Source organism: Panthera pardus, unplaced genomic scaffold (genome assembly GCF_024362965.1).
Source record: "Panthera pardus isolate Hobbes unplaced genomic scaffold, ASM2436296v1 HiC_scaffold_15, whole genome shotgun sequence".
Classification (NCBI taxonomy): domain Eukaryota; kingdom Metazoa; phylum Chordata; class Mammalia; order Carnivora; family Felidae; genus Panthera; species Panthera pardus.
The window spans coordinates 18,098,807-18,117,352 of NW_026526710.1; the positions used below are offsets into that span (position 1 = coordinate 18,098,807).

General features: G+C 45.5%; 1 protein-coding gene across 20 annotated transcripts in view; it reads left to right on the top strand.

The window, feature by feature from the left end:
• The window catches only part of CHEK2 (checkpoint kinase 2), a 47,060-nt gene extending 33,803 nt beyond the window's left edge, over positions 1–13,257 (top strand). For all 20 annotated transcript variants that reach the window (XM_053902208.1, XM_053902204.1, XM_053902206.1 and 17 more), the window contains 8 exons: positions 1,279–1,340; positions 3,590–3,689; positions 4,998–5,084; positions 6,098–6,261; positions 6,462–6,577; positions 7,589–7,674; positions 12,127–12,207; positions 13,033–13,257. In XM_053902208.1, coding sequence (XP_053758183.1) covers positions 1,279–1,340; positions 3,590–3,689; positions 4,998–5,084; positions 6,098–6,261; positions 6,462–6,577; positions 7,589–7,674; positions 12,127–12,207; positions 13,033–13,122 — 786 coding nt within the window. In that variant the 3' untranslated portion in view covers positions 13,123–13,257. The remainder of the gene's footprint in view (positions 1–1,278; positions 1,341–3,589; positions 3,690–4,997; positions 5,085–6,097; positions 6,262–6,461; positions 6,578–7,588; positions 7,675–12,126; positions 12,208–13,032) is intronic.
• Positions 13,258–18,546: the final 5,289 nt, after the last annotated feature.

Consider the following 18,546-nt stretch of genomic DNA (forward strand, 5'->3'; position numbering starts at 1 on the left):
GGCTCAGGTCATGATCTCATTGTCATGGCTTCGAGCCCCACACTGGGCTCTTAGCTGGCAGTGCAGAGCCTGCTTGGGATTCTCTCCCTCTCTTTCTGCCCCCCCCCCCCCCCCGCCCCGCTTGCACTTCCTCTCTCTTTCAAAAATAATAATAATAATAAAAAAGGAATGAAAACCTGACCATGCAATTGAAGCTACTCCATACACTCTGAAGTCTTTTGTGACTTGCCTCTTCCACTCGGCATTATGTTTCCAGGATCCATTGTGCTGGGGAAGCAGTGGGGCATCTCTTCACTGCTGTTCAACAGTTCATTATGGGAAGCTATGACTTGAAAGATTTTAAAGTTTATTTATTTATTTTAAGAGAGAGTGAGCAAGCAGGGGAGGGGCAGAGAGAGAGGGAGAGAGAGAGAATCTTAAGCAGACTGCACGCTGTCAGCACAGAGCCAGATGCAGGGCTCAATCTCGTGAACCATGAGCTGAAATCAACAGTTGGATGCTTAATAGACTTAGCCACTCAGGTGCCCTGTACCACTAGGAGGACTTTAATCAGAGCATTGGGTGTGATGAAATTTGCTTTGTAGGACAGTCACTCTGGTGAGTTTTGCTACTCTTCTTACTCTAAAATCTAAAAATCATGTAACTCTCTTCCCTTTAATTTATTTTTTATTTTTTTTTAACGTTTGTTCATTTTTGATAGAACGTGAGCAGGGGAGGGGCGGAGAGAGGGGGAGACACAGAATCCAAAGCAGGCTCCAGGCTCTGAGCTGTGAGCACAGAGCCTGACGCAGGGCTCGAACTCACAAGCCGCGAGATCATGACCTGAGCTGAAGTCGGACCCTTAACCCACTGAGCCACTCAGGCGTCCCTTCCCTTTAATTTTGATAATAACTACAAGCCTCCTCTCTGCTTGGGGTGGGGTATGTCCCTGAGAGATACTTACCACATCTTTTACTTACCCAGACCACTCAACTCTACTGTCTATCTTCACATTGTAAAAACAATAGGTGTGCTTTCTAAGTATAAAATCATAATATTAGGGGTGCCTTGGTGGCTCATTTGATTAAGCGTCTGACTCTTGATTTCGGCTCAGGTCATAATCTCATGGATTTGTGAGTTTGAACCCTGCATCTGGCTCTGTGCTGACAGGCTGTTTTGCCTTTTCTGCTATATGAACTTTAGAGTGCCTTGAGGTAGGGGGGCAAATGCCTCCATTCTGCTTCTGTGGTTTTCCTCTTGGGAGTTTCTCACTACATTTCCTCTTTTTTCCCCTCTTAGCCTTGTATCATCAAGATTAAAGACTTTTTTGAGGCTGAAGATTATTATATTGTTTTGGAATTGTAAGTAATAAAGTTTTCTATTTGTTTCCATTCAAGTGCTTATAAACCACCAAAAAATCCAATGCTGGCTTGCATTTCTCATCCTGGGGACTCTCATCATATGTATGTGGTGGTGGGGCCCACAAAGTGTGCATGTGGGGTTAGTACTAAATCTAAAGTCCTCCCAATGTTTCCAAAGGCATGTGGCTTAGAGGTTCCAGGCCCTGGGTCTGAGGTCTGGGTTTGAATCCCGCTGTGCAGGTGACTGCTTGTGAGTTAGTTTACTTCATGTCCTTGACTCTTATTTATTTTCCTAGTGTTGGTGGGGGTGGGGTGCTAATAGTGATACTCCCCATATGTAGAGTCATAAGGATCAGATACTATGAAGAATGGAAAGTGCCCAGCAGAGTACCTGGCACACACAGTTGTTCAACCACAGGTGGATATTACTACTCTGAAATATCTGCCTGGGTGGATGTTTCTGCTTGGGATCACAGTGCTTAGGGGCATGGTGACACCTCGTTATCTTTTCAGTACTGGTTTACTTGCTGGGTTATTTCAGTAACCACAAAGTCCTGTCTTCTGTGGTGTGACCAGAATAATTCCCTGGCTCATTCATGGAAGGGGCCTGTCTTGATGTTCATTTCTATGTAAATATGTAGTGTTTCTGGGAGTGGCTGTTGGAGCAGACAGGCAAGGCTTTGCTCCTGAGTGGTATCCAGTGGCTAAGGAGGTTGGTTAGTAAAAGATTTTATAGTAAACATGGGAATGCAAGCTGGTGCAGCCCCTCTGGAAAACAGTATGGAGGCTCCTCAAAAAACTAAAAACAGAACTACCTTACGACCCAGCAGTTGCACTACTAGGCATTTATCCAAGGGATACAGGGGTGCTGTTTCGAAGGGACACATGCACCCCCATGTTTATAGCAGGACTATCAACAATAGCCAAAGTATGGAAAGAACCCATATGTCCCTCGATGGATGAACGGATAAAGAAGATGTGGTATATATATACAATGGAGTATTACTTGGAATCAAAAAGAATGAAATCTTGCCATTTGCAACTACGTGGATGGAAACTGGAGGTATTATGCTAAGTGAAATTAGTCAGTCAGAGAAAGACAAAAATCATGACTTCACTCACATGAGGACTTTAAGAGACAAAAACAGAGGAACATAAGAGAAGGGAAACAAAAATAATATAAAAACAGGGAGGGGGACAAAACAGAAGAGACTCATCGATATGGAGAACAAACTGAGGGTTATGGGAGGGGTTGTGGGGAAGGTGAATGGGCTAAATGGGTAAGGGGCACTAAGGAATCTACTCCTGAAATCATTGTTGCACTATATGCTAACTAATTTGGATGAAAATTAAAAAAAAAAAAAAAAAAAAGCATTCAGGGAAGGAGAAACCATAAACTTAAAAAAAAAAAGAAAAGATTTTATAGTAAACAGCCTTAATCATAGCACTGGGAGAGACTGGATGGCCCCTGTGGTGCTTGAAGGAATATCTGTTGCTGTCTGACTGGACCTAGTTAAAACAGAAGTAATACAGTAACAGTCACTGATGCTAATTACTTACTATGAGCCAATTACTGCTCCAAGCACTTTACATGGATTGACTCATGTACCCTTCATTAACAGTCATCCATGTTACTTATAGGTTACTGATGGGTTACGATCTTTAGTCCCACTTTACAGAAAAGGAAACTGAAGCTCAGAGGAATTGAATAACCCTGCCAAACAGCCACTTGTGCCAGGCGCCTTACCTCCATGAATTATCTCTTAATTTTTACCACAGCCATCAAGGTAGGGGGAGGATTGTCCCTATTTTTTTAAGAGGCAGAAACAAGCTCAGAGAGGGTGTGTAACTTGTCCAAAGCTCCAGAGCTAGGAATGGTGGGGCTAGGGTTCAGACACCCGTCTGATTGTGGGCTCCAGTTTGCCGCTCTGGCTCAGTCTCTGAATCAGCTGGGGTGCATGATGAAAACGCGGACTCTTGGGCTCCGCCTCCCGTCTGCTGAGTCAGATTCTTAAAAGCTCCTGAGTGTCTAGTGCCCACTGCCCACCCCTTCCATCTTTCCCCATTCCTTAGTTTCCAACAAGGACATCTTCATTGTGGAGAGGAGACTTCCTACCTCACTGTTTGTACACACGGGAGTCCTCGTGAGAATAAAAAGGGCAGCTCTTTGCCTGTCTGCATGAGTTTGTTTTGTTTGTGTTATTATCTTCCACCCAAGAACCACCCCCTGCTTTGCCTGTTTGTTTCAGGATGGAAGGAGGAGAGCTGTTTGACAGGGTGGTGGGGAATAAACGCCTGAAAGAAGCTACGTGCAAGCTCTATTTTTACCAGATGCTCCTGGCTGTACAGGTAAGAGAAGCCCTCAGTTCTTGGTTTTTGTTTTTTGTTTTTTTTTTTAAGTTTATTTATTTATTTTGAGAGAGAGAGGGAGCGTGAGCCAGCATACATGTGGGGGAGGGGCAGAGAGAGAGAGAAGGAGAGAGAATCCCAAGCAGGCCCCACTCTGTCAGCACAGAGCCTGACACAGGGCTGGCTGTCTCACAAAACGTGAGATCTGGGCGCCTCCGTGGCTCAGTCAGTTGAGCTTTTTCCACTTCCGCTCAGGTCATGATTTCACAGCTCATGAGTTCAAGCCCCCGTTTTGGGCTCTGTGCTGACAGCTCAGAACCTGGAGCCTGCTTTGGATTCTGGGTCTCCCTCTTTCTCTGCCCCTCCTGCACTCATGCTCTGTCTCTCTCCCTCTCTTAGAAATAAATTAGCATTAAAAATATTTTTAAAAAAATTCTCAGGAAGTGAATGACCAAGTACATAATTTTGGTGGAATTTTTATGCTTTAATAAATTCTCAAAATACTTTAATCACTCATTTACATTTTTATAAATGAAATTGACACCTTAGATTTCTGCCTATATGAAGGGATATTTACTATTTTGAAGAGTGAAATGAACGGTCTATTGTCATAAGTTGCATTTTTCATCTTTCCTACTTTTTAAATCTTTTTAAATTTACATCCAAATTAGCATATAGTGCAACAATGATTTCAGGAGTAGATTCCTTAGTGCCCCTTACCCATTTAACCCATCCCCCCCTCCCATACTCCCTCCTGTAACCCTCTGTTCTCCATATTTATGAGTCTCTTACGTTTTGGCCCTCTCCCTGTTTTTATATTATTTTTGTTTCCCTTTCCTTATGTTCATCTGTTTTGTCCCTTAAAGTCCTCATATGAGTGAAGTCATATGATATTTGTCTTTCTCTAATTTCGCTTAGCATAATACCCTCTGGTTCCATCCACATAGTTGCAAATATCATTTTTCCTACGTTTTAAAGATTTTCTTTCTTTCTTTTTTTTTTTTTTAAGATTTTCTTTTTAAGTAATCTCCACCCCTAATGTGGGGCTCAAACTGACAACCCTGAGATCAAGAGTTGCAAGATCTACTGCCTGAGCCAGCCAGGTGCCCCTAAAGATTTTCTTGAAAACAAATTTATAAACACTAAGCCCTTTACCCAGTAGTTTTCTATGATTTGGGGTAATGTGGTTGTGAGTAACCTGGCTTATGGTTTCATCCCAGCTGTAAGGGGGGTGTGTGTCTTGTATGTCTGTCTTTACTCACATATCTACTCCATAAACCTGAGGGTCATGCCTCCTTTTCTGTGTAGTACCTTCATGAAAACGGCATTATACATCGGGACTTAAAGCCAGAGAATGTTTTACTCTCATCCCCAAAAGAGGACTGTCTTATAAAGGTAAGAAAACTCTTTCTGTGGCCACCCCAAATTTCTATTCGTAAACTTTAAAGATTCATCAAGTAAAAAGTGGGAGCATAAAAAGGTAGAGAACTTGACCCTTCCACTATTAGCAATTATTTAAAAAAAATTTTTTTTTAACGTTTTATTTATTTTTGAGACAGAGAGAGACAGAGCATGAACGGGGGAGGGGCAGAGAGAGAGGGAGACACAGAATCGGAAACAGGCTCCAGGCTCCAAGCCATCAAGCCCAGAGCCTGACGCGGGGCTCGAACTCACGGACCGCGAGATCGTGACCTGAGCCGAAGTCGGACGCTCAACCGACTGAGCCACCCAGGCGCCCCAAAATTCACCTTCCTAGCAATTATTTTAGAGACCAGGTGGTATTGCTTTGATTCAGATTCTTATGGGCATTTACTGAGCTCCTCTTTATAGGAGCCACTTTTGTTCTGAGAATGGAAGGAGGGATCTAGATGGATGAGAATCACATTCCTTATCTTCTCCTGCTTTCTAAGGTGGTGCTTCCCAAGCCTGGCTTCCTATAGAATCTCCTATTAATTAAAAATAAATAAATAAATGAATGAATGAATGAATGAATAAATAAATAAATAAAAATCACGACACCCACACTGCATCTCACAATCACTGAAGGTGGCATCTGGGTGCCAAGTATTTTTTCCAAGCTCCTCAGTTATTCCAGTGTTGGGATATTGGTTGAGAAACCAGAGCCTAAAAGAAACCATGGATAACTGATTAGGACCCTAGAGTCTATGATAAGGGTCACAAACCTTTTGTAAGGTTACAGAGAACCACGGAAAAGTTGGAGAAAAAACCTTCAGCTTTCTTCGCTTGGAAATTTTAGTTTAAACAAAATTCCAGATTTTAACAGCAGGCATGGACTGTATAGGATAGGAACTGATCTAGCCTGCATAGCTTTTGGGACTGGCAGACTATGCTGATCGTTTAATTTTATTTTGCCATTAAAAATGATTCCCTTTTGTCCTTAATTTTAGATTACTGATTTTGGGCAGTCTAAGATTTTGGGGGAGACCTCTCTCATGAGAACCTTATGTGGTACCCCTACCTACCTGGCTCCTGAGGTTCTTAATTCCTTTGGGACTGCTGGATATAACCGAGCTGTGGATTGCTGGAGTTTAGGAGTTATTCTTTTTATTTGGTAAGAAAAGTTTTATTGCTTCAGAGTCTGGTTGGAAGTAGTTAGGTGAAAACAGAAACGTGCCCAGGTAGAGAGCTTGTGTTTAATTTGGGTGACTTATCTTGACCGTTGATTTAAAGAAAAATCTAATCTATAAATGTCCAAATGCCACTGAGAATGCTACTTGATTTCTTTTCCTTTCTTTCTCTACCGATGTTAAGCCTTAGTGGGTATCCACCTTTCTCTGAGCATAAGACTCAAGTGTCCTTGAAGGATCAGATCACCAGTGGAAAATTCAACTTCATTCCCGAAGTCTGGGCAGAGGTCTCAGAGAAGGGTATGGATATGAAAAGGTTAAGAATTTGTCGTTTGGTAAAATGTGTGTGCCGTGGTGGGAATTTCTTTTCAAGTTGTTATGTTTCTCCTGTTACTTCTTATTTTCTATTGTTTGTTTTGCACCTTTTGAGGGGCAGAGCAAGTTATTAAGAACATGGGCTCCTCAACCAGGCTAAGTGAGACTCATGTTTTGGGTTGGCTACTTCCTAGCTATGTGACCTTAGGCAAGATACCTAACCTCTCTGAGTCACCCTTTCCTTTATATGTAAAGCAGGTACAATAAACTTTACCTTAAGGGGTTTTTGTGAGGCTAAGTGGAACAGAAGCATGTGCCCTGTACCTATTTAAGGGTACAAAATAATAAGTAACTTTTCAGTTACAAAGTCTCCTGTGAATGAGCATGTAAGAGCTAAAGTAATTACTTTGTGTTTTAGGATGTAAAAGTGTAACTTTGTAATTCTCAAAAGGGCAAGTAGAAAACTAAAACTAAATGTGAAGTAACATAGGTGATTCTGTTAAATCTTAGAATGTGAAAGGAATAATACTGTTGCAGTAGAAAGGCAGTCTCAGCATGGTGATTGCTGTTAAGCTTTGTTTCTGCCAAGCCTCCAGTTCCAGGGAGCCTGTTGCTGGCCGAGAAACTCTCTCTGCCATTCCATGGGTCTCGGGAGAGTTGGCCGAGCATCCTGAGCGTCTTAGAACGAGGCAGAAGTTCAGATTTAATTAGTTTGAAGTTGAATCCAGCAACGAGCGAGGGAACAGGGGGCGAAGAGGTTGTGATGTGCAAGCAGGGAGAGATGGGGGGCATCGAGGTCATTCCTGGTTTTCTCAGAGAGCTCTAAATACAAAGAGGAGGACAGGGGACCCTATCCACCACACCTGTTGGCTGGCAATGACCTTAGCCCCCCTCTCTTTCTGGATGTTGGCCTGTGATTCTGGCATACTTTAATTTTGCGGATTTAATGTATCTACCATTTTTACTGTGATGTGATAAATTATCCTATTGCTTTAGCTCTGGACCTTGTCAAGAAGTTGCTAATAGTGGATCCAAAGGTGCGTTTTACGACAGAGGAGGCTTTAAGACACCCATGGCTTCAGGTGGGTATGGGGCAGTGCTCGCTAGCATGAACTATATGGGCAGCCCTCAGCTGTGCCTGAGGGATGAGGAAGAAGTTGCAAACACGTTTGCTTTGTTGAGTCTGTTTAGTGCACTTGCTTGAGATTGAGCTTTAAGTGTGTCGGGTATGTTTATGTGTGTATATGGGTCGTGAGTATAAGTGTATCTTTGGGTATAACCGTCCCAACTTAACTTGTGGTTCCTGGGGTAGACAAGCTCACTTTATGGCCTGTCCTAGGGCCACTCGGGTTCCCTGAGTGTGCAGTTTGGCTGTGGTACTTTGAGAGGTTGTTCCAGCTGTAAACCTCCACCCCCAGCTGTGTCATCCTCTTTCCTCAAACCTCTCACCCTGAACAGGTGGGGTTGGCTGCATTCCAGCTGCCTTCAACCTTAAGTCACGGGAGGAGGAGGGCAGATTCTCTGGGGGAGAATCTGGCCATTTGTTTAAGCCTAAGTAATTGGGCATACAGGGTCTTGCTTCTTTTTTTTGGGGGGGGGGGTGGAGGCCAGGACCAGAAGGAGCATCTTAAGCAGGCTCACGGGCACATGAGCCTGATGTGGGGCTCGATCTCATGACTGTGAGATCATGACCTGAGCCGAAATCAAGAGTCAGACGCTCAATAGACTGAGCCACCCAGGTGCCACTAAGGGTCCCACTTCTTATTCATGGCGAATAAACATGCCATTATTGCAAAGTTACCTGCACCTTTGAAGTCTGTATTACCTATGTGTCCCTCTAGGGGTTTGTGGCTGCTGTTAGATTATACCCTGACCTCATTCTAGCTGCCAGACTTGGAAGTCCTTTGTGGCTTTGCTGGACTAAACTTTGGTTTTAGAATTAGCTCCAGCATGGTTGGGCAGGCTTTCTGATGGATGTCAGACCTTCTGTTAAGTACGGTTCCATTCAAGCACAGACATACCCATTCTTGTTAACTTCTAGTTGGTCTGTTTCCTATTGGGATGGGGAACTTAACCAGCTAGCTTGAGCTAGAGGCTCAAGTACTGTGGGGATCACCTGGTCCAGGAACTCCTTGGGGCCATCCATTCTCAGAACTCTGCTTCTGGAACTCTGGGAAGACTGCCTCTATTCTTTTTCTGTTCCAGCCCTCCACACTTAACGTGTTGCTCCCGCTAGCTCAGGTGGAGAAAAACAAATCCTTAAAAGAAAAAAAAAAAAAAGTAGATACATTTGTTTGGGCTATTGCCCTGGAAACAGCAGTCTCCCTCCACCCCCAAGAAATCTGTCAGATAATTTAGCACTTAATAGACCACACAGATTTGAAACAGCAGGACCCTAGAGAAAAGGAATTTGGAAACAAAGGGTGCCTTTGCATGTGGGGATTTAATTTTGGTGAAAAAGAAAAACATGCCTCTTGGCTCTTTTTATGTGCCCTAATAGGGAAACTCTTGGGGCCAGATGTGGAGGTGGAGGAGCTGTGTTAATCTTGAAAAAAACAGAGCTTGCCAGTTAGGTCAGGGAACAGGGTCTGTAGCTGCCTGAAATTTACGAAGGAGCATAGCCTGTTTTTCTTGTTATGTTTGTCTCCAAAGAAAACTGTTACTAACAACTGAGGAAAAGGTGAAGTTCAGCCCTGCCATGGGGGTCTCACCTGAATATTCTTTTGTCCGCATTGTGTTTTTGCTGCAAACGGTGGAACTGGACACAGAGTGAGGACCAGAGTGCAGACGCTGCCCACATAAATCATCTGCTAGTGATAGTTTAGGTTTTATTTTGGGAAAATCCAGTATTTTTGAAGAAGCCAAATGGTTTTGTGGGTCTGGCCCTGGATGGAGTGTTTGGAATGTGAGTTCCAGTCTCTCCTGTTATTAACAGTTCAGTTTGGGGAACATCCTTTATGTCGACTTTTTGGCCTCATATTTACCTCTTGAAATAGAGAATTCCTTCCTACTTGTCTTTGAGGCATATTACAGTTTAATATTTTTGAATAGGTTGTAAAGCTCTGAAAGGAAGGCTATTTTCAGATACCCATTGCTACCTGCCGTATTTAATGAGCTCCTTTTCCATGTTATTGCTAACTGATGACTTGTTTAAACACAGGCCACAATAGGCGTGTGGTCAGTTCTGTTTGGCTGTACTGAAGAGTTGCCATTTGGGGCATGGGGTGTGGTTTCATTTCCTCATGCATTCATTCTTTCAGAGGACAGTTAATGAGTTCATGTGTCAACACTTACTGGGGATACAGAGAAGAGTAAGTTAAGTCCTGGACTTGCGGGGCTGATGGTCTGGGTGGGGGCCAACCCCGACCACAGTCACAGGCCAGCAGTGGGATACACGTGGTAACAAGGGTAGGTGCAGAGTATGGGGGATGCTCAGAATGAGACAGGGGCTTCAGGTGCTCACAGGTTCACACAATATGAAGAGCATCTAAAGGTTCAGTGGCCTGGGGATGACATGCGTGTATCAGTTTGCTGAGGCTGCTATAACAAAATAGCACAGGCTGGGTGGCTTACATGGCAGGAATTCATATCCTCACCGTTCAAGGGGCTAGAAGTCCCAGTTTCAAGATGTTGGCAGATTCGGATTCGGTTTCTCCTGAAGCCTCTCTCCTTGCCGTGCAGATGGCTGTCTTCTCTCTGTCCTCACGTGGTCTTTTCTCTGTGCTCACATCCCTGGTGTCTCTTTCTCTTCTAATGAGGACATCCTTTGTATTGGATTGCGGCCCCACCCTAACAGCCTTATTTTAACTTAATTACCTCTTTAAAGGCCCTGTCTCGGGGCGCCTGGGTGGCTCAGTCGGTTAAGCATCCAACTTCGGCTCAGGTCATGATCTCGCGGTCTGTGAGTTCAAGCCCCACATCAGGCTCTGTGCTGACCATTCAGAGCCTGGAGCCTGTTTCAGATTCTGTGTCTCCCTCTCTTTCTGACCCTCCCCCGTTCATGCTCTCTCTCTGTATCAAAAATAAATAAACGTTAAAAAAAATTAAAAAAAAAAAAAAAATAAAGGCCCTGTCTCCAAATAGTCACTGGGGGGTTAGGGCTTTCACATATGAACTAAGGGGGTGGAGGTGGACATATCTTAGTCCATAACAATGGGGAGCAGCATTTTCAGTGTTGGTTTTGTCCCTCTGACATGGAGGCACCTGTGACTTTTATGGTACCTGGCTCCTAAGGTTGCTCACAAAGTATTTGTTCACTGAGTAAATGAGAAGGTGGTTGAGGTGGATGGGCAGGAAGGCAAGGAGGGCATTGCCGGTGGAGGCTGTGAGCAGGTATAGGAGGAAATAAGGGAAGGAATTTTGAGAGTGGCATTACATAGGAGGTGAGATTCTAAGGGAGATTGTAGAGCAGAATCCGGATGAACCTGGTGCTCTCAAAATGGGCAGTGGGCGCTACATGGAGTGATGCAGAAAACAGTGTGATCGAAGCGGGTGATCCAGCTCCTCGATACACAACAGGTGTCTTAATCCCCGAGCACTGCAGTTATATACACCTCGAACGGCTGAATGTTGGAGGCCTTCACCCCTATGTCCTCTGCTCCCCGCTACCTCCACCCTGTGTTGCTCTTGGCTCAGTGTGGGGAGTGGGAATCATGGGACTTCGGAATCAGGCAGCTGTGGGTCCATATTGTGTGCACACTCCTCGTTAGTGGCTGAGCCGGGCTTCCAGCTGGCCCCATCCTAGTCCTGGATGTTCACCTTTCTGAAGGTGGGGAGAGCTGTGCCTGGTTACCTTTCAGGGTTCCCAGATGCAAATCCTTGAGCCTTGTGGAAGTGAACATTCCTGGAGGTGGGAATTACCCTCACAGACATGTGGGCAGGATTTCTGTGTGTGCACATGCACCCCTCTCCCTGCTTCTCTGTCTAGCAGCACAAAACCCCTGTAATGCTATGTATGACCTGTTCATCTGTCTTCCTTTCTCATTAGCTCTGGGATATTGTGGGCTTGAAGTCCTTCTGGTGACTTGTGTAGCCCTTGCTGGGAGAATTTTTCTGGGGTGCTGTGTTGCTTGGTTAGGGTGGCCCTAGTAAATGACCTTATTGTTGGCACAGGGAGTGGGCACCTCCTGGAAAGATTTGGGGAGCTGCAGGGAGTCAGCCCTCAGGGAACTGAGCTAGTCCCAGCCTCTGGCTTCTCGATTGCCATCTCTCAGGATCTGGGATGCTAGTCCTGAAAGTCTCTTGACTGCTAATGTCTGTGGTTGTCTCTGTACTCCTGACAGCTCTGAGGCCTGTGGGTTTGATTCAGCCAGTGTTGACTAAGCATTGACTGCTGATTAGATTCCTCTGGGAAGGCAGAGGAGAGGGGCGCGTGGTCCTTTCCCTGCTGGAGCCTTAGCAAGAGCATGCCTTTTGGTGGACTGACTGGGTGTCCTTACCCACTTTCCTCTTTCCAGGGGCATCCTAGACCTGTCTTCCTAGGAACTTTCGTTCTTTCAGACACAGCCCACTTAGGTTTTTTCATTTCTTCACAGGATGAGGACATGAAGAGAAAATTTCAGAATTTGCTTTTTGAAGAAAATAAGTCGACGACTGTACCCCAAGTCCCAGCCCAGGTATTTCGGATGATGGTCATTAAATGTAGTAGCCTCAGTTTTAAAGAACTAACGAGCAAGGGTGAGGAGCTTGAAAGGTCTCCTTAGTAGCAATTGCTTAATATTTTTTGGAATAACGTCGTAGATATTTTGTTTCCACTTGATTGGCCCTAGCACCCTTAGAAGATTTAATAATGAAGAGTGTTTAACGCATTAAACAAGCACAGCCAGGGATTGTCATTCAAGAGGTCTCCTGCAAGGCAGAATTGGAAGACTCTAGTAGGAGTTCAAATTTAAACTTGTTGAAAATTTAAAATCTGGGTGAGTGGTTGATTATTTATTGGTTACAATTTTATTTCCCCCAAAGTTGTTAGTATACTTCAATATCTATTCATTACTATCCTGCCTTCTTTTGGTGAATAACATTCCCCTTCCTAATGTCCCCTGGGTATTTTATCAATGGGAAAATAAAGACACACACAAAAAAGATGGTCTTCCCAAAAAAGAGCAAGATTTGGGGCTCCCAGCAAGAGGTTTTGTAGTCCCTTTAAACTTCATAATTTAGGAGAAGATGACAGAGAGGAGGGAGGGCGGTTATGCTGCTTAATGTCAGTATTATATCAAGTGCTCACAAGCCACAAGGGAGAGAGAAATGTCCATTTGATAAGCATGTCTGAGTCCAGGGAGGCATGGTGGGGACTCAGGTGTCCAGGGGGACGACTCCTAATTCTTGGTACTAGAAGTTGCACATGAAATGCTCCAAACTTACCAGAAGCATTAGTGGGACACTTTGATAATCTTAAAGCCGACAGTTCTCTTTGAACATTCTTCCCTTTTTATTTCCAGCCTTCCACGAGTCGAAAGCGACTTCTTGAAGGGGAAGCAGAGGACGCTGACACCACAAAGCGTCTGGCTGTGTGTGCTGCTGTGTCATGAACACTGGCTGAATGAAAGCAACCTGCCTTCTTGGACCCTGCTGCCACTTTTTTTGAAGTCTGTATTTTATAGTTTGTATCGTAATTATGGGGACGGTTCCTTTTCCACGATCATCAATACACAATTCTAAACCTAGCGGAACCTGGGCTTTGTGCTTCTGCTTGATGTTGAGCTCTTTACTTTCATTGCCTTTTTTGTGTATTTGAAGTTGCGTGCTTTTTTTCTGAAATGCTTATTTATTTTTGAGAGAGCATGAGCGAGTGTATGAGCGGGGGAGGGGCAGAGAGAGAGGAAAAGAGAGAATCCCAGGCAGGCTCCAGGCATGCTGTCAGCACAGAGCCTGACGCGGGGCCTGAACTCTCAAACCTGGGATTGTGAGCTGAGCTGAAATCAAGAGTTAGACGTTTACGGGGCGCCTGGGTAGCTCAGTCGGTTGAGCGTCTGACTTCGGCTCAGGTCATGATCTCACGGTCCGTGAGTTTGAGCCCCGCGTCGGGCTCTGTGCTGACAGCTCAGAGCCTGGAGCCTGCTTCAGATTCTGTGTCTCCCTCTCTCTCTGCCCCTCCCCTGCTCATGCTCTGTCTCTCTCTGTCTCAAAAATAAATGAAAACATTAAAAAAAAAAAATTAAAAAAAAAAAGAGTCAGACGTTTAACCGACTGAGCCACTCAGGCGCCCCTGAAATTGTGTGCTTTTTGTCTGGTGCTCTATGTTGGCTGGAACCTGTTGGGTTTCTCAGAACGTATCCCTGGTCTCAGCCTGGGTGAGCCGCATGCAAATTTGAAAAGCCCCTCAGAAAGTTGCAGGGAAAGCGGCACAGCAAGGCTGGGGTAGAGTTAGTAGAGACTGGCTGGCTGCCAGAGTCCTCATAAGATGGGAGGAACCTTGATACCATATACCGCGGGCCAGTTTTAGATTCTCATCTTGACCTTCGTGAAGATACAGGTCCATGGTCCCTGAAACTGTAGGACCAGAAAAGTTGTAAAATTTGAAATTTTTCTCATTTTAGGAAGAATACACTGACCATTATGTGTAACACTCAGCAGAGTCCTGTAACCAAACATTTAAATATTTTGCAGTTGGGGCGCCTGGGTGGCTCAGTCGGTTAAGCGGCCGACTTCGGCTCAGGTCATGATCTCATGGTCTGTGAGTTCGAGCCCCGCGTCGGGCTCTGTGCTGACAGCTCAGAGCCTGGAGCCTGTTTCAGATTCTGTGTCTCCCTCTCTCTGACCCTCCCCCGTTCATGCTCTGTCTCTCTCTGTCTCAAAAATAAATAAACGTTAAAAAATAAATAAATAAATAAATACATATTTTGCAGCAAATATGCAAAATAAAAGGGTTAGAGAAGACTTAAGTAGCTTCATGTCAATTCAGGTCAGTTTTTCCAGTGAAATGAGTTATGGATAACTCTCAGGTTTTAGAGCTGTTTGGGTTTTTTTGTTTTTGTTTTTTGTTTTTAAGTTTATTTTGAAAGAGAGCTTGTGCCAGCTGAGGAGGGGCAGAGAGAGAGGGAGACAGAGAATCCCAGGTAGGCTCCACACTGTCAGCATGGAGCCTGATGCAGGGCTTAAACCCATGAATAGCGAGATTGTGACGTGAGCGGAAACCAACAGTCATACGCTTAAGTGACTGAGCCACCCAGGTGTCTCTGAGCTGTTTGGATGTTGGAAATGTAAATAAGGCATGTGAGCATGTCTAAAGCCCCTCCCTTGGTTGGTCTATTCCAGTTCTCACAGTGATTTCTTTGGGCTAAGTCCTCTGACTGCCCTCATGTTGTAGGTGAAGAACCCAGGCTGAAGGAGGAAAGTGAATTGTCCACTGTCATACAGCAAATGGCAGAGGTGGGACTCAACCCAGATCTTTCTGATTCTAAAACTAGTATTCCTCATCTCCTCAGGCCCATATATAGTCAGACTCAGGGATATTGACTCACACTGACAAAACTCACAAGAGACTGATCTCTAAATCCTGAATGCCAGTGTATCCAATTATTATGAATGGGTACAGCCCCATGATCTGTGGAAGTTGGGACACCTTGGTGGCAAGGAACAGAAATCCATTCAAGTCACTTCATGAAAAAGGAGATTTATTTCAAAGTATAGGTGGCTGGGCCTGGGATCCATCAGGAGCCCAGGCAGTTGCAATGCCTGGCTCGTCTTGTCTCTTTCTGACTCACTGATTTTTGCTTCTGTTTTAACTTTGGCTGGTTGGTCACATTGTAGCTCACCTGCCATGCCAGGAGTTGCTTGTCTTATAACTTTGGCTAGTAGCTACATTGTAGCTCACTGGCCATGGCAAGAGTTGAATGCCTTGGTTCAGATGCCACTGATAAACCAGCCAGGGCATCAGGGGCACATAGCTGTTGCCCTGGGCAGTTGGGTAGTGGTTGGTGATTTCCATTAGAAGGGTGTACAAGCATTCTGAGGCTTGGCTGGCCTGGTGTGTGTGTGTGGGGTGGGGGTGGGGGTGGGGGTAGATGGGGATTTGAATGGTTTGCATATTTAAAGGAATGAGGCTGAGATTGCCAAGTTAGATGGGTTTTTAGCTCATTTGAATATTTAATGTGAAGGCTGTGGTTTTTTAGGGCATTTTTTCCCTCTTGGTGCAGAGTCAGCCAGCCCTTCTCCATTTCCAGAGCACTTTACATTAGCTCCCTCTGATTATACCTACCGTAGTAGCAGAATAATGTCTCCCAAAGATGACCTCATCCTAATCCCCAGAATGTACGAATCTGTTCCTTTATGTGGCAAAAGAGATTTTACAGATGTCAGTTGAGTTAAGGATCCTGAGATGGGAAGATTATCCTGTCTTTTCTGGAGGGGTCCAATGTCATCACAATGTTCTTTTACGAGGGACACAGGAGTCAGAAGAGATGAATGAGCCACTTAAAGAAGGAGGAAGGGGCCACAAGCCAAGGAATACAGGCAGCCACTAGAAGCTGGAAAAAGGCGATGAAATGGATCCTCCCTTCAGCCTCTCCTGAAGGAAACAGTCCTTTACACTTTGACTTTCACCAGTGGAAATGGTATCAGACTTCTGAACTACAGAACTAGAAGAGAATAAGTTTGTGTATGTGTGTGTGTTTAAATGTTTATTTTTGAGAGAGAGAGGGAGCGAGAGACAGACACACACAGCGTGTGAGTGGAGGGGCAGAGAGAGAGGGAGACACAGAATCTACAGCAGGCTCCAGACTCTGAGCTGTCAGCAGAGAGACCGACGCGGGGCTCGAACTCACCCACTGCAAGATCATGACCTGAGCCGAAGTTGGACGCTTAACTGACAGAGCCATCCGGTGCCCCAATTTGTGTTGTTTTAAGCTACCCAGTTTGTGGTAATTTGTTATAGAGACCACCGGAAGCTAACATTCATCAATAAGGAGATTTCTGCTGCTTTTTTGGGGCCACCACCTGGCATCCACTTCCTCTTTCTGACCTCACTCTAGTTTTCTGTGGAGGGAATTCTTTTTCCTTTTCCCATGAAGTATGGGGAGAAAGGGGGAGATGGTAAAGCTAAGGGTCTGCCTCTCTCCGTAATATGGAAGCTGATGGGGTGCCAAGGGTTTCCTTCCCTGGTGGAGCTCCTCCCACTGGCCTCCCACCTGGAGATGGGCCCAGGGCTTTGAAAGGAGCAAGTGGAGCTGGGGTGGCAACATAAATGGTAGCAGTATTGTGCGAATCTGAGCTCTCTGCGCTTCCTGACTTTGGCTTTGGAGTTGATGAGCTTTTCTTTCCTTATCTGTACAGTGAGTGCAAGAAAAGTACCAACCTCAAATGGTGTTTGTGAGGATTCGGGGGTGGGGGGTGGTCCATTTGAAGTGCCTGGCATGTGATTAGCAATCTATCCGTGTTGGCCTCCATCATTAAAGATGGGAGGGCCGCATAAGTGGCCGTGAGGGAGCCACAGAAAGTCCTTGAGCAGGGAAGTAACATAATCTGTTGGGCTTGTGGGGGGTGGGGGAGGGGGAGGGCACACAAGATGGGCAGATAATTGAGATGCCTTTGACCAAACATTTGGGAAATGTCAGGACTGGGTGGATGGTGGGAGCAGAGGTGCAGGGGCATTTCCCAGTGCCTGAAGTAACTGCCACTCCCTTGTAATGTTGCCCCACGGTGGCCCTGATGCATGCCTGGATAATGGTGCAGTAGACCGCTCTTTTTTGTGCCTGTCCTCACCTCATGTCTCTTGTGGTAACTGGCTTGCTATTTTTCTGGGAGAGGCATCCCTCCTCCCACTCATCCTCACCCCATGTCCTTCTGGAAGGGCTGACCCCATCCTCTTCCTAGAGGGGCTCAATCTAGCCAGGTTTGGCCAATCTTGGCTGTGATTGGCTCAGGTAAGGACTTGTAATCCAAATGAGTACAACGGAAGTCAGCCCTGAGACTGGCTGGGATTGTTGGCAAACAGCTCCTGCTTTCCTGGTCATGTGTGACCTTGGTGCTGCCCCGGACACTGGAGAGAGCTGTAAGAGAAAGAAATCAAGGAGGGAAGCAGAGCTGAAAGAGATTCAAGATTTAGGTCACTGCTTGATCACCTGGATCCAGCTATGCCTGAAGTGTGGTACGACCCCAGGGCTTTTAAATAGGTTTCCCTTTTTGTTCTAGTCCAGGTTGAATTATTGTTGTCACTTGTATCTGTAAAAGGTCAGACTAATAAATTCAACCATTTACAAACTCCCAAGAAACCCTTGGAGACTTTTTCTAGTAGGGAAGACATTCACTGCTGTTGTTTTTCTGCCAACTTCAGGGTTTTCAGAGAGGTTTGGGGCAGAGGATGGAAAGCGAAGATGTGGGAAGTAACAGTCCCTCCAGCCCCAAGGTTGAGTGAACCCCTCCCAGCTAATTATACCACAGAGTTTGGGAGCAGAGCCCCTTTCGTTAAACTTTTAGGAGTCTTGGAAGGATAGGGCCAGAATTGTACCAGAGAAGCCTGGAAAGCTTGGCATCATCTGAAAGGTCACGTCGACCCTGTGAGGCATTACTGCCCTTCTCCCTATTTGCTGATTTAGAAACCAAGGCCCTGTGGCTCAATCAAGTCACCTGGTAAAGGTTTCTTTTCGCGAGAGGTGGAGGCCAGACCTGAACTGAGACTTCCCTTCTCCAGAGTCCCTGGCTTTAACCAGTACACAAAAGTACTTAGGTCTTGTCACCCGACTACCAATTGGTAAGTACTAGGCTCGGTGCCGGCACCACCTGGATTGTCCCAAACATGCCTTCGTCGTTGGCCTTCCTGATTAAGGAGAAACAGGCCCCCAGAGACATTACCCGAATCACGCAAAGGATGGTGGAGACGTGGGACTCGAGCTCAGCTTCTGCCTTGAGTCTGGCTGTCCCGGGGACACGGGCATTCACTGTACCACCTAACTCTCGCGCACGTGCTTGCACACTTCCATGACCGGGATCTCATCACCTTAGTGGCGTTCTCCACC